The following is a 15,583-nucleotide window of genomic DNA, read 5'->3' as shown; positions in this document are numbered from 1 at the left end:
GTGCTGCAGTTCTGCTTTTCGCCCACCGGAGGCTGCTGTGGCACCAGAACAGCCGGCAGCAGGAACACAGCCGGCTGATCTAGCACCACAGCGGTCTCTGGTGGGAAAAAGGCGGAACTGCAGCACTTCTGGGCAGAATGTATTTTCTGTGGGTAAAAAAAAAATGGTGTGTGTGCACAGTGACACAGAATACCCCCAGGAGAAGATCATCCCAGCACCCAGCTTATGGAGCCAGGTTAGGACAGAGTAGGGCACACAGGGCTGCTGGGGGTGTGTGTCACAGACTGGGGTTCAGAATGGCTAGTGGAGGGGATAGACTGGGGTGCAGGCTCAGGAGCTACTGGGGTAACAGTGTTTGAGCCAGGGGCTCAATGCGAGTGGAGGTGCAAGGCCACATGGGGATGGGGGGGTCCTGCAGGGACACATGGGGATGGGGGGGGGGTGAGGCTGCAGAGAACCAAAGGGATGGGGGGTGCGGAGACAGGGGTAGATGTGCCTGATTGAATGGGAGAGGCTTGGGGTCAGCTAGGGTCTGCATAGGGTGGTCCCCAACTCTCTAACAGTCTCCCCCCCCAAAAGCCTGTTCCACACTTCTCCCACCCACACCTAACCACCTTCCAAGTTCCCTCCAGGCTCCTTCCCTCTCCCTCAGCTCCTCTGTTACTCCTGACTCCCCCAAGCCTTTGCACTGCTTCTGATAGGTGCAGGACATACAGTTCTGTATTGTAATTTAAATTAATTACTCTAAGTTCTGTATTAATATGTCTCATAAGGAATCTATTTGTAAAAAAAAAAACCCCAAAAAACAACAACCCCAGAATCTCTTTTTTGGTTTGTATTGTTACAGACATACTTAATGATAGATATTTTGAAATAAATTACCAACCTAATTGAAACTGGCATGATTATATTGTGTTATTTTGACAAAAGATGCAGAATTTTAAAATATTGTGCACAGAATTTTTAATTTTTTGGCACAGAATTCCCCCAGGAGTATCAGACACTACAGCAACGGGGATCGTATAGAATAGATAGATAGAACTTCACTCCAGTGGAGTCAAACTAAGGATGAATTTAGCTATGAGCTTTTGTATTGGTTTTTGTTGTGTAGGAGAGTCTTCTTTTTTGAACTCGGAAGATAGAAGAACACTAGTGGAGGAAGCAGTCCTCTGTAAATCACAGACTGTTGCATAAAAAGGTCATTCAACAGACAGCATAGCAGAGGCTCTGCTTTGTTATTACCCAGAAAAGTCAGTAAGTGGAAATAAATACAGGCACATCTCCAAAGGCTAAGGCAATCATATATGATGTATACAGTGTAGTTACAAATAAACTGATTGTCATTGGATCTGAAATGAAGGCTAAACTTTGGCCCTTTTTACATTTCTAGTTGGATATTTTGATTTTGTAATTGGTGACTCATCTCACCCTTACTTCAATAATGTTATGTTTGTGCACAATGTGTTTATTGATGCCATTGATTATAAGCCTGGCGTTTAAAAAGCCAGATGTAAATCTATCTGTCATAAGGATTAAGGCTGAATTACTTACCAGTATCATCTAGGGAATGTCAGACAACCAAATCAATTTCAAGTGCAGGATATCTCCACTGTCCGATAGATGTTACATTTTTGTAGTATCATGTGGAATTTTTTTTTAAAACCACATTGTTTTTGGAAAAAACAATTACATTTAAAAGTAACAAAGGATGTTGATGCCTTGTGGTTGAAACCTCCGCTCTGTGTTTGTCCTTTGCTAGGGATCTGGAAGTCTCAGGGGAACAAGATTTCCAAGATTTTCTAGTTTCAGCTGGGCCAGAAATACCATAAGATCTGCCTTTTATAATAATGTATATTGGTACTAAAGATCGACCTTAAATATGGGGGTTTAGTTCAGACCCATCTCCCACTGATATTTTTGCTTCTAGTCAAAGGGTATGTCTACACTAAAGAGACTATAGTAGCATAGCTACTTCACCATAGCTATAACGACACAAACCTATAGTGTAGATGCAACCTACAGCAACAGAAGGGGTTTTTCCATCAGCTTAGGAACACCACCTCCCCAAACAACAGCAGGTAGGTCGAAGGAAGCAGTCTTTCATTGACAGAGCTTTGTCTACACTGGGGGTTATGTTGGCATAGCTACATCAGTCAGGGATGTGGATTTTTCACATCACAGGACTGACATAGCAATATGGAACTAACTTTTAAGTGTAGATCAGTCCAAAATGATGAAGTGCAGGGGTAAAACCTCCCCATAGTTTTGGCTTCAGCTGCAATTTCACACAAAATTTTATTTCTGTCTTTACCTTATCTGAACCTGTTCACCCAGACCTAGTTTCAGCTTCCAGGGACAAGATGGATTAAGTGAATCTGTGGCTTTATACACAGTAAAAAATTAGGGTCCACTCTCTTAATAGGCCCAACCCTTACTGGCCTCATCCATTATGGCCCTGCCTACATCCACTCCTTGTTCAGGGCTGGGAGGTACAGCAGCCCCACATGGCCATTTGCTCTAGGAGATATGGGTCTCAGCAGCTCCAGAGGATGTAGGGGACACAGCTGCTTGGCAGGACCCTTGTCCCTGAGATAAGCAGATATACTTTTGTATGTGAGGTGTTAGATGTACAGGGCTCAGTTTAGCCCTCCTAGAATCAGGTGCAAAACCCACTGAACTCAATGGGAGTTATGTCCACTTTATTATGTATTAGTGTTAACTAGAGGTGCCAAGCTCACAATACAGCAGATGGCTATGCCACACAGATAGGGGAGCACAAGGAAACATGATCCTGGGACACTGCAAAACCCACAGAGGGAGCTTGATTTTCATCACAGAAGAGTTTTAAACCTCCCGTCCAGTGTCTCCCACTTAGTCTCCCACTGTCTTCGTTAGGGTCAGGATGTCACCCTGGGTCTCCTCACTACTATTAACCTGATGTCCTTTAGAGTTTCTGCCACATTCCCCAGCTGCCTGTTAGTAGGGTGACCATATTTCCCAAAGAGAAAACAGGACAGCGCCAGCCGCTCACCTGATATGTATTCCCCACCCTCCGTGAGGCTGTTGCCTGTGGCTGGAGCCCTGCCGGGTCGGCCCCTCAGGAGGCTGTTGGTGGGTTGCTGGAATCCTGCCACCCCCCCATGCTGGAACGCTGCCAGTGCCTCACTTCCCCAGCTCTGTGTCTCCTGTTGCAGGGGGCTGGCATCTCTGCTCATGCCTCCCCCCCCACATTCCTCCGCACCCGCCTTTTTGACGGAAGTGGGGATTTGTCCCATTTGCTCTTGCTAACTGATCAAGCCGCCCAGAGCAAATGGGACAAATGCCTCATTTTGAAAAAAAAAAAGTTGTGACGGCAGGGACAGGACTTAAAAAAGGGACTGTCCCGGCCAATATGGTCACCCTACTTAGGCCTGAAGTTTCTCACCCAAAACCTTTTCCTGCTCTGAGGAAGAAGAAGTCTCTCTCCAGCTCCTCCCAGCAAGTTAGGCAGGCTCAATGGAAACTGTGTAATAACACTTTCTAGCCATAGTAGATTACCCAGCAAGACTAGGCAGCTGACTTCATCCTGGAGATGTTGCTGGGGGTGACAACAGCCATGGTGTCTGTCAGGGGAATAGAGTGGAAAAATTCTCTCCCATTCACCCAGCAATGGGCCTTTCCCCTGCTGAAACTTGCTAAAAAGAGATGAGCACAAATGCCGTGAGCCCTGGGTCTCTTATGGATTTCTTCTGCTTCCTCCAAAATCGCTCATTCGACTCTTCCCCAGTGTACCAGCTTCCCCAGTGTGATTCACCAGGGGCTACTGCTATGGGTACCTGGTCTTGCCCAAAATGGTCACCACCAGGGGCAGCCCTCAATTAGGAGTACTATGTCCTCTCAATACTGTCACTGCTGTGTGTTGTGGCTGATGTACCGTGAGATGCAATCCCACCTGTTGCTCATTGTTTTTTTAAAAATAGGTATAAAGGGGCGGGGCAGGGGTCCTCTGAGACTGATGGCAGTGGGTGTTAGGTAGGGAGAGGAAGAATTCTGACCCTGGAGGGATGGGTGATGGTTATTCTGCATCTGGGAGTGTTGAATGGGAGAGATTTCAGAGTTGAAGGGGTGTTTTTGAGCTGTGGAGTGGTTAAGTTGAAGGAGGGGATAGATGGGGGGTGGGCTGAGGGTATTCTCAAGTAGCTGGGGATTGGGTTGTGGGGAGCTGAGGGACCTGGGAATTTTCTGAGTTTGGAGGACGGTTTGAACAAGGTTGAGTGCAGGAGCGAATGGAGTCAATTGGCAAGTGAGGGCATATGAGCCCTCAAACGATGTCTGAAAGAGATGGATCCAGTGAGTTTTGTTGTGTATCATTGAACTGTGCTGCTTTTCTTTGAGGTGCAAGGAGGAGCTGGTAAACAGGCTTTTAGTTAGCTTTCCTATGCAATGAAATTACACACTAGCTTCCAGCCTGCAGTTTAATGTTTGGCAGCTGGGCTTTTAAAAGTTTTCAGAGCTGTTACAATAGAGTATCAAGACTTATTTGCAATGTACATTGGAGGATTTGTAAGGTACTGGTTTAAATTATGAGTGTAGGGCTAACTTTTGAGGCCTCACTTGGCCTCTTTCCTTAGAGTTTGGAGCTGTGAGCTGTTGTTCTAGGATCCTGTAATTAATAGCAAATGTTTGCAAAGTGCTAAATGTTGTTGCTAAGGTGCTCCTTCAGGCTGAGCTGTGTGGGGAATGGCACGAAGCTAATTTAGACCCATTTTTTAAATGTTTTCCTAAGCTACAAATATGGGTTGTTTGTAGCCAATGCAGCACACTCTGACTTTTTGAATTGACAGGAGGGATAAATACATTCCATCCGTATGACTCAACATGAGCAGGAGCTATGCTCCTACCCTTTGAAAGTGTTTTTCAGTCAATAAACCAAAAGATAGGAGACAGGATTCCGTGGTAGCACTTTCAATGGCATGTTAAGTGACTTACCCACAGTCACACAGCCTCAGATGCCTTAGTTTACTTCCCATTAAAATGGGAATAGCAGCTATATATGTATTTCTTTTGACTTGAATATCAAAAGGCTCCCGATTTGACAGGTAACTATGGACTAAGGATCACTACAGTACAAAGCAAATGAATGCAGCATTATATACATGGGTGCTTTCATAAGACATATGAAGCTATAACAAAGAGATTACCAGATACTTCTGAAACTATACAGTCATGGAGTTCCCCAAAAAACTGCAATAAAATTAAAGGCTGAGAAAAAACTATTCACTTCTGAGCCAATGGGGAAGCAGGGATTTGCATATAACAGCTGATTGGCGCAAAGGTGAGAGCCACCACCGAACTCAGCTGCAGACAATCATAATGTAGTCATTTGCATACATGATTTGATTGGGCAACATTGTTTCTTATGTCAGGATTTACATCTGTGAAGGTAAACAATAGAAATGCCATGTTTTGTCACATGACTATCTTTAGCCAATGATGAGATGGAATATTCTTGTCTATTACAAGGTGTAATTATCTTGTAGGTTTTGAGGGTCAGGTTTTGAAATAGTCAGATAACAGATGCTTGACTGGAGTTAAAGTATCCCTTGAATGGTGTTAAAGTATCCCTTGAATGAGAAGGGTGTAAAATGCACAAAATGTTATCTTACATGACTTCAGAGGGTGAAGAATAAGACTAATGGAATAATTTGTACACCTGTAGACCATCCCGCCAATGATGAAAACAAACACGGTATCACCCACTGGCAGGTAATCAGAGTGGCTGCTGCTTCAGTGAAGCTGGGAAGTGGTTGTTATTGGAGGAAGCATTGAGTTATGGTTGGGACACTGGAATGGGACTCAGGAGACAGGCATTCATTTTCCAGTTCTACCACAGATATCCGAGATCACGCTGGGCAAGTCACTTTATCTCTTTGTGCCTCATTTGCTAGTTTTCTGCTTGAATGTTCTGTCCTTTTCTCCGTCTCTCTCTGTCTGATCTAATTAGAATGTTAGGGAGTGCCTCTCACTAGGTGTTTGTGGAACACCTGGCACAATGGGGCCATGCTGTTGGTTGGGGGCTGGTGGGGTACAAAGGACGGTGTAGTGCATAGGGCACTACACTGGGACTCAAGAGACTCTGGCTTAATTTCAAGCTCAGCTACCGGCTTTCTGTGAGACTCTGGGTAGGTCATATAATCTATCTTGTGCCTCAGTTTCCCATCTGTAAAATGGGGGTAGTATTTCCCTATCTCACTGGGGTCTTGTTAAGTTAAAATCCATGAAAGATTGTGAGGTGATCAGCATATCTGCATTTCTAGATAGATCAGGGCTGCCTGTAATACAAATAATCATAAAAGTGAGGAGTATTTTAACTTCTTTGAATAGTTTTGTATCCCACATGGACTGATTATTGAATTAATCTTGCTGAGTGAGAAGACTAGAGACCACTACAAGGGGGTGGCAGTCTGTATCCAGTGTGAATCCCAAGCTGCCAATCACCTGGTTGTGGCATGAACCGTCGCATCAATTGGCTTCAAGTTGAAAAATTGCCTTGCGTGATGATCGTTCACTTAATTAGGAGTTAGTTAGGTGAGTCCAGGCATTAACTTTAATGGAGTTACTCCAGATTGTCAATGGGAATTTGGCCCTATACATAGTTTTTTGGAGGTAGTTAGGTGAATGGTCCTTGGCTAGTGGTGGTCATAATTTTTCATCCGCTTAGGCCTTGGATGATGTGCACCAGGACATGCAAGGCTGCTGTGCTCCATCTTGAATAGGAGCAGAGAGTACAGGAGGGTCTAAGTCTGAAATTCCATGTGCACCTGCTACCTTCTTCTTGATTGCAGGGAGAAAAAAGGATGAGAAATAGGTGTGTGAGAGAAGAAACAGGCTTATGAGAGACTCCCAACATGTAAATGAAACATTATATACTCTCCTCTTTGAATTACTCCTACTTAGGAAGAGGAGAAAGTCAGTGGCTATGCAGCAGTGCTTTCATTAAGGCAGGATCAGATTCCCTTGCATTCCCTGTCCTTCTCATCATCTTTTAGCTTGTGCTCACATGCACAACATTCTCCCACATGCACTGGTCAGGATCAAGCACTTAATAGGTTCTTACAGTGCGTAAGGGATTGGACTAAGAACTATCACGGAATTTTCTGCTCACTCCGTTAAATTGCATCCTCAGAAAACCAAGCAAAAGTAAAAGTGTGTGTGCAACACAATTTCATTAGGCAAGAAAGAGAGCATGGGTGCCATGCTGGAGGCTGTTCCATGCTTACGAACTGGGCTTCTATTTCAAATCATTTTACAAACAACCAGAAGTGCTGAACCTAACTATAGAAAATCCCAGTTGCACAGATCCCTCAGACTGATTCCTGGTACCAAGGCCCTCCCCTTGCCCTCCTCAGTGGAATTACATCAGACTTAAATTAGGATGTGAAATGGGAGGATGTCACACATTCCATCAGAGCAACTTACAGAGTAAAACTCTCTTTCATGTGTATGAGAGACAGAGAGACACAGAGAGAGAGAACAAGGAGGGGCATTAACTTTAATGGAGTTACTCCAGATTGTCAATGGGAATTTGGCCCCATACATAGTTTTTAGGCTTTGATCAGTCTGTGAGGTTCTCTATCCTTGTGTGTTATCTGAGGTTTCCATTAAAACCCTAACTTAACACTGTCATGTCTTTCTGTTGACTTTCAGTTATAATTGACTGCACCATGTCCTCTAAGACGACCAAACTAGAGGTTGCTTCCTCAGAGAACTGGGAACAGAAGAAGCAGGTGGGTACATCCTGTAGGAATATGAGGTTCAGCAGGTAGGATACTGGTTTGCATTACTAAGCACCAACCAACAGGTAATTCAGGCCACCCCTACACCGAAGTGTCAAGAAATGTGCTTAGTGACTGTTGAAATGAGTCCAGAACTGAATGAATGTGAATACTAAATTCTCCATTCTGTGCCAAGAAAGACAGTGGACCAGGTCCTAAGCTAGTGTAAATTGGCTTGTCTATCATTGGAGGAGTGCTGATTTATACCAGTTGAGGGTCTTACATTAGGTTTATAAGTAGCATCAGGACTGGTACTTTTCAGCCCTTCTCATCCATGCTGGTGTCATATGTCAAGGCCAAGACTGACATAGCAAAATTATCTGTATCTAACAATTGTTCTGCAAATTCAAAGGTGGTTTCTGGAAGTCCAGCTGACATAAGTCTATTCTAAATAGCCATTCCACTGTTCAGTGATTTCTTCTGTTCCATTTTTCCATACACAAAGACCAAAGCAATGTTTGTTTTTAGTCTGTCTGACTTTGATTTTTGATTAAGGAAAACAGCAAAGAACATGTATAAAAAGCCTGATTCTCCACACTTGTACACAAGTTTTATGTTACTGGTGTGAAGTAATATTGGCATAAAACTGCATCCTAACTGAAAAACAAAATAGCAGCTGTCTCATAAGAGCCCCCAAAGTGAGCAAGAAGGGGTGGATTTTGAAGGTGCAGTGCACAACAGATAGAATGACATCTCCTGTTAGTTACTAAATTAGTCACACTAGATTAGGTTAGAAACGGTCTAGACTAAGACTAGAAACAGTGATAACTAAAAACAACGAGGAGTCCTTGTGGCACCTTAGAGACTAACACATTTATTTAGGCATAAGCTTTTGTGGGCCAAAACCCACTTTATCGGATGCATGCAGTAGAAAATACAGGAGCAGGTATAAATACATGAAAGGATGGGAGTTGCCTTTCCAAGTCTCATTAAACTGACCTTACACTTGGGAAGGCAACTCCCATTCTTTCATGTATTTATATCTGCTCCTGTATTTTCCACTCCATGCAGCTGAGGAAGTGGGTTCTAGCCCACGAAAGCTTATGCCCAAATAAATTTGTTAGTCTCTAAGGTGTCACAAGGACGCCTCGTTGTTTTTGCTGATACAGACTAACACAGTTGCTACTCTGAAACCTGTCATAACTAAGTATTCCACCCCCTCTTTAAAGGGCAAGGGGTAAAATAATCTTTTGATTTTGGTTCATCCTAATTTTCTGTTTAAAGAGTTCAAAGACAGAACTAGTAGAAGTTGTACCTGGACTCAAATTGCTGTAAACTTCCTTCCTCCACCTCCAAACCCCAATGTCTTCTCAGTGTCTTCACCTACAGGACTTACTGCTCAGAAATGTGAAGCAGGACTAGATGTTTGATTTTATTAGACTTTTCAAATTACCTAGTTTAAAAAGACGTATTGATGCAGCCCATGGATTCTGATTTTCTTTGAGGAGATGATAGGATTTCATTTCCTCTACAACTCCGGATCCACAACCACTATACATGGTGTAGCTCCATTGACTTCAGTGAAGTGCTGCCATTTAAACTAGCTCTGGAGCTGGTCCTAAACCTTTGGAAAGCCAGATAGATCAATCAGAGTTTTGAGTTTGCTTCTTAACCTGCCAGTGAATCTTTGCTGATGTGACTTTTCCTGTTTTGCCTCAGTGTAATGTCTTGAAGAAACCGAATGGCCTACCCTTTGTTAGCACTGTCTGTCACTTGGTTTCCACTAAATATACTTCCATCAAAATGAGACATTTGTACAACAAATCTTTGTGTACTGGAGAAGAGAAAGGAGTGAAGACCATTAATGAAGTAGCGGTCAGCAGTGTACAGCCAGTTCTGAATACCCTGGAACCTCAACGTAAGTAACCCAGGATAGAGAAGCTTTTCTCAATGGGAAGGGAAAGTGTAACTCAAACTAAAATTCTGTGGGAAATTCCTCAGTCCTGACTGTCACACATAGGTGGTGTGCAATTTCACAGCAACTTCTGTGCCTAAAACCAGCTGGAAAATTGGCCTCCTGTCTCCACTTCTGATATGGCTGATCTGAGAACTAGGACATGTAAACATAAGCCAGTCTATTCCGACTCACACTGAAAGAGAGTTAAGAAACTAATTCAATTTACCTCTCTATAGCTGCAACAGTAAACTGCAAGGGTCTAGAGTCAGTGGAGGAGAAGCTGCCGATACTTTGTCAGGCCGCTGATCAGGTAATTATCTTTTATTCAACTAGAGACTCCTTAAAGGGGAAGGCTATGATCTGATCTATTAGCAAGAGTGACTAGAGCTGTGGTGGCAGCTGAATGCCTTGCTGGAGAGGTGTGGATAGTTGTAGCCTATTTTGCAAGAATGTATCTGATCAAAAATGGGTAATTGTGGATTTCACTAGACAATAACAGGCAGTCTGTGCAGTTTCAATTCAAACACTGGAGGGAATTTTGGGGCAGTGGACAAACACACATTTTCTGATGGCTGCAAACTAGGAAAGGGGAGATAAAATTGGATGACACAAGCCCTGTTTCATAGATGTTCCAGGACAACATTATATTGAAATGTCTCCTGTATGGAAGTTTAAGCTCACAACAAGTGGAAGGTGATGTCCCTTCATCAACTGATATTTTGAGATGAGATCTGAGGTCAAAGCATTGAAAACTGGAGCTGCCGTTGTTCAGCAGCTTTGAAAATTACTCCCACCTTATTAGATACCCTCATTATGAATTTAGCAGCCTGGCTTTGGGCACCCGAGTCTGAAAACTTTGTCCAATATCTTTTTTTTTTAGTATAAAACCAACTTTCCTCTATTTTATCTTCAGCTTGTTTCAGATGTAAAGGACTTCATGAGGTTTCCCAAAGGGAAGGGGGAAAATGATGCAGTGATCATAGGAGCGGTCAGCCTGACCAAAGAAGCCATCCAGACCAATATGGAGACCCCCAAATCAGCAGTGATTAATGGTATGAGTACAGTCATGGGATGAAAAGTATGTAGGGCTGGCTGGGAAACAAGAATTCTGATTTACAACAGAATTGGAGGATTTGAAATTAGTTTTTGTCCCACAGTGGAATGAAAATGAGACCTTTCAAAATTTTTCATTCAAAAACATGAGCAAGTCCCATCCTAAAATAGCCTGGTAATTAGGGTACTAGTTGGGCATATGGGAGACCCAAGTTCAAGTCCCTGCTCTGCCTGATTTGGAGCAGGGAGCTATTGGCTGTTCTAGGTGGGGTTCTGTCAATTCCATCCTGGAGCTGAGAAACCTTCATGATGAAAGTTTCATCCAAATCACTACACTTCTGTGAATAGTTTTGGTTTTGATGAATCTGTGTTTTCCAATATAAAAACATTCTGCTGAAAAATTCCTGACCAGCTTTAGTCATATGGCCAAGAATGAAGTTTAAGCCATGCTGGAGACAGCTGAAGAGCTAGCACATCCCTACCTCCCCACGGCTGGTGAAGTGGGTAAGAACTTGTGTGGGTCACACCCAGGTTGAGAATTTCAAAGGAGCCTAAGGGAGTTCAGTCTTCAGCTTCTACTGATTTCCAGTAAAAGTTGAGTACCTACATCTCATAGGTTCTTTTGAAAATTCCAGTCCTGGTGTCAATATTTTTGCCATAGCTCCAAAATAAAATGGGGGCATCCCAATGTTCCACTCTTTTTATTACCTTGGACTTTCCTTCTATTTGGAGTTGGCTGATATAATAACAAGACAGTAAATGGATAAAGGGCCCCTTGCATTGATAAGACCAAATAATTAACAGGACTCCCACTTGAACTAGCTTTAAGCCATGAGCTACTCCTTCATTCTAGTCCTTGCTTTCATCCATTCACACACTGTGGTGTAAAAGGAAGACAAATATCAGACTGACAGACGAGAGTGAGTTTAAAATATGTTCCCAGGCATCCTGTGAAGTGAGACTTGGCCACCCTGCGATGACATATGTTAAGCTGTTATGTAACATTTGTTTTCCTGAAGATTGCTCAGTAAAATGCACACATCTGGGAGAGCAAGATCCCAAGCCATAAAACTATGACTGGTGCTGAGTGTGTTTACATCCTGGAGCACATGTTGTCACTTTTGTGTGTTAATGCTTCATGGATAGGGGAAATGTAAGTGTGTGGCCAATGGTTATGTTCCTTACCAAAGGGTAAATGCTATTAAATGGGGAGGAGATACTTTACGAACCACCGACCTTTCTAGAAAAGCACCGGCTAATTTCAGAGGAAAAGTGGTTACACACGCTGGATCTGGGTTTAATTCCCAGCTTTGCCACAAATTCCTGTAGGGCCTCAGACTAGTCATTTCAGTTCTTTGTGCTTCCATTCTCCATTTGTAAAATAGGGATAATATTTTCTTCCACCCATTGTTTGTTTAGATTATAAATTCTTAGGGGAAGAGACCGTCTTCTGCTTCTGCCTAGCACAACAAGACCTGAGTCAGTTGGGGACTTCAGGCACTGCCATAATACAAATAACAGAAATAGTAGTTTACCCAATTTCTCATTAAAACAATTCCATCACTAGATTGGTGGCAAACAGTGGTAATAGTAGTGCTGTTGCCAAAGGGCCAGCCTTTTAAAGGTATTGAGGCACCTAAAGATGCAGATAGGGATCTAGTGAGATGTTCAAAATGCAAGGTGCCTATCTCTATCAATGGAAATTATGTGCCTAGGAACTTTTTGAAAATCCCACCAGGTGCCTATTTACCTTTCTGTGTTCCTAAATACTTTTGAAAATCTGACCCTTAGTATCTAAGATGCAGGTAGAACATGTGCTGCGAAGGTTTTCTAAAAGCTCTGCTCTAGGAATTATTGTGGGGACAGGGCCGGCTCTACCATTTTTGCCATTTTTACCATTTTTGCTGCCCCAAGCCAAAAAAAAAAAAAAAAGCTGCTTGGATTGCCGCCCCAAGAATGGATGGAATGCCGCTGCCCATAAACCTTTGCCGCCCCAGGAACGTGCTTACTCTGTTGGTGCCTGTGTGGGGAAGTTCTATAGCCTGCGTTATACAGGAGGTCAGACTAGATGACCACAGTGGGCCTTTCTGGCCTTATAATCTATGAATCTATGAGTCAGGCTTTCAAATGAAGATTTGGGGAAGCTGTGGTCCATTCTGACATTATCGCCTTTCATTTGGCAGAATAACCTTATTCTCTTGTTTCTTTCAGTTAAATCTACAGTTTTTGCAGAAAGGCATGGAATGGCTTCTGCCCAGCGGCAGCAAGATTATGACAGTTACTGGGTGTGTTTGGGCTCCATAATGACCAAATTCCAGCAATGTGCTTACCAGCATTCCCAGAGCAAGGTGAGGGATGCCGGCCAAAGCCTCTGGGAGGCTCTTCAAACTAGTTCCCTGGTAGGAACAAAGTTCTTCTTTCCCCTTCATCCTTATCCCAGGGATGTTCTGGGCAGGACCACAATATAACTAATCTTCTTCTTTGAGTGGCCTCTGAATATTCCCACTCTTGAGATGTACCCAGTGCTGAATTTGTAATGAAAGTGGTGCTGGGGCTCAAGCAATTAAGTGCTGGTGATCAAGATTTTTTTTACTTTCATAATTGATACGGCAAGCCCAGAAGTGCCGGGGCTATGAATGGCCAAACCTAAAGGTGCCGGGACTGAGCCCTGGCAAGCCCTGACACAAATTAAGCACTGAATGTACCTGTGGCACAGCCAAGATCAATGGAACTTTTTAATGCCATTGGAACACTACCTTACACCCTTCTCTTGTGATTCCAAATGTTTGCGGGGCAAAGCAATAAAAGTGGTGTGGAGCACCAACTGTTACAGTTCCTTCCAGCCATGGTGGCAGACGGAACGGGAACCTCACCCGGTCCATGGACCCAGTTTTGTCAGAATGTATCATCCAGTGCCTTCTTCATTAGGATTAGTGTTAGTTAGCTTCTTCAGTTAGACAGATTTTACTTATCTTTTTCAGGTTTGGCGGCTTCATTGTTGTTCTTTGTCCCAGTAGCTTTTTTTTTCTTTAGCAATCCAGTCTTTACGAGAGTCAAAGATTACAAGACCTCTTATTTATCTAGGCCTATTCCAGACCGTATATAGCAGTTATACTCAGACTGAGGCTCACAAGCCGCAAGTGTCTCTTTAATGTGTCTCTTGCGGCTCTTGGCAGCACGGGATATTAAAACACTGTGATTTAATTATTAACCAATCTAAGTTATTTACCAATCAGGATGCTTTTCCTATGTTATTAACCAATTAAGTTATCAACTTGCACTAAGTTATTAACTGATTTACTGTGTGAGTAATATATATATGTATATATACATATATATATATATATATATATATATATATATATATATATATAAAACTAAATGTAATATAGTACTATAGTAAATGAAACAATGAATTCACATGACTGGGTAATGTTGATCTCTAATATGGCTCCTGGACCACTGAACGCTGAGTATCACTGGTATATAGCTTCAACAGAAGCTCCTCAATGATCAGGGGGAACCATACCAAACAGGGCTGGATTGGCATGGAAAACATCAAAGAGGGTAGGAACAATGGTTCTGTATTGGGGAACAGTTTTAGGATCAAACAATTGTGTAGTTGTAGACGTCTCCCATTTCAAGAGATATTTCTAAAAATTGTACCTTCACACTATTAATTTGCTTCTTGCAGTTGCTGAAATATTGCATCATTGCCTTGATTAATACAATCACCCAACCCCTGAAGACTATCTACCAGATCCTACTGGTTATTATTGAACACTTTCCCGTCAACTTTCAGGACAAGATGCAACAAGTTTCCCATACCACAGAAGTGCTCCATGCTTCAGTCTCCACTCTTGATTCCTTCCAAGATTTGTCTAGACAAATCCTCTCCCAAATATGGGAGAAAGTGACCAAGGAGGAGGAACATATGAATGAGCTGCTGGAGTATATGGTGTACAGTACACCTCTCTGTTGGTTTGTGGGACCCTTCAATGCTTTAAGAGGTAGAACATAAGCAGACTCCACAGAAACTGCAGAATATGGATAAGAAGGCGCACATAATAAGTGACACTGCAGAAGTTTGGAAACTGTTACAGGACAGGACTTCTTGGTGGAGCTAATTTATTTGTAGAACTGTCAAGTTTGTCAAACGAAAGCTTTGATCTTTGTGAACTCAGCTCTGAGATAAGAGCTGAGTCTCAGAATAGCCTGGAAGTAAGTAAATAAATCGGGTTCTTTGAAAGTCCCTTTGGAATCATTTAAATACAGGCTGCGGGAGGGAAAAGGGAACTATAAAAAGTCTGACCTTGAGCAAGATTTTTTGGTTACATGTGTGGCAACCAGAATCAATTTAAAACAGGGAGGTTAATAGAAGATTAGGAATTTTAGCAGATAGCAAACAGAACGTGCCATTGCATAGTCCTTGACATAATAACATAAGAACAGCCATCCTGGGTCAGACCAAAGGTCCATCTAGCCCAGTGTCCTGTCTTCCAACAGTGGCCAATGCCAGGTGCCCCAGAGGGAACGAACAGAACAGGTAATCATCAAGTGATCCATGCCCTGTCGCCCATTCCCAGCTTCTGGCAAACAGAGGCTAGGGACACCGTCCCTGTCCATACTGGCTAATAGTCAGTGATGGACCTATCCTCCATGAACTTATCTTGTTCTTTTTTGAACCCTGTTGTAGTTTCAATTCTGTTAGAGTTCCAGTTGTCTTCTCTTGTGAGTAGAAAGCTCTGTAAGGGCAACATTGAGATTTGCCCTACATAGCCAGGTAGGACAGGAGGAGTGGCTGAGTAAGGAATCACTG

General features: G+C 42.9%; 1 protein-coding gene across 5 annotated transcripts; it reads left to right on the top strand.

Moving 5' to 3' along the window:
• The first annotated feature begins 5,470 nt into the window (after positions 1-5,470).
• Positions 5,471-15,016, top strand: LOC120388863 (perilipin-2-like). 5 transcript variants are annotated; one of them, XM_039510956.1, is made up of 7 exons: positions 5,471-5,745; positions 7,687-7,766; positions 9,474-9,672; positions 9,948-10,021; positions 10,625-10,763; positions 12,976-13,163; positions 14,459-15,016. In XM_039510956.1, the coding sequence occupies exons 2-7, from the start codon at positions 7,704-7,706 to the stop codon at positions 14,783-14,785; spliced, it is 990 nt and encodes a 329-aa protein (XP_039366890.1). In that variant the 5' UTR covers positions 5,471-5,745; positions 7,687-7,703; the 3' UTR covers positions 14,786-15,016. The 5 variants fall into 5 exon arrangements, with proteins under 5 accessions (XP_039366890.1, XP_039366922.1, XP_039366914.1 ...); XM_039510988.1 differs by having other exon boundaries at positions 5,472-5,745; positions 12,976-13,112; positions 14,567-15,016; XM_039510980.1 differs by having other exon boundaries at positions 5,477-5,745; positions 12,976-13,112.
• Positions 15,017-15,583: the final 567 nt, after the last annotated feature.

Source organism: Mauremys reevesii, linkage group 1, assembly GCF_016161935.1.
Source record: "Mauremys reevesii isolate NIE-2019 linkage group 1, ASM1616193v1, whole genome shotgun sequence".
NCBI lineage: Eukaryota > Metazoa > Chordata > Testudines > Geoemydidae > Mauremys > Mauremys reevesii.
The sequence above is the reverse complement of the archived record's forward strand: the minus strand, read 5'-3'. Positions and strand labels throughout refer to the sequence as shown.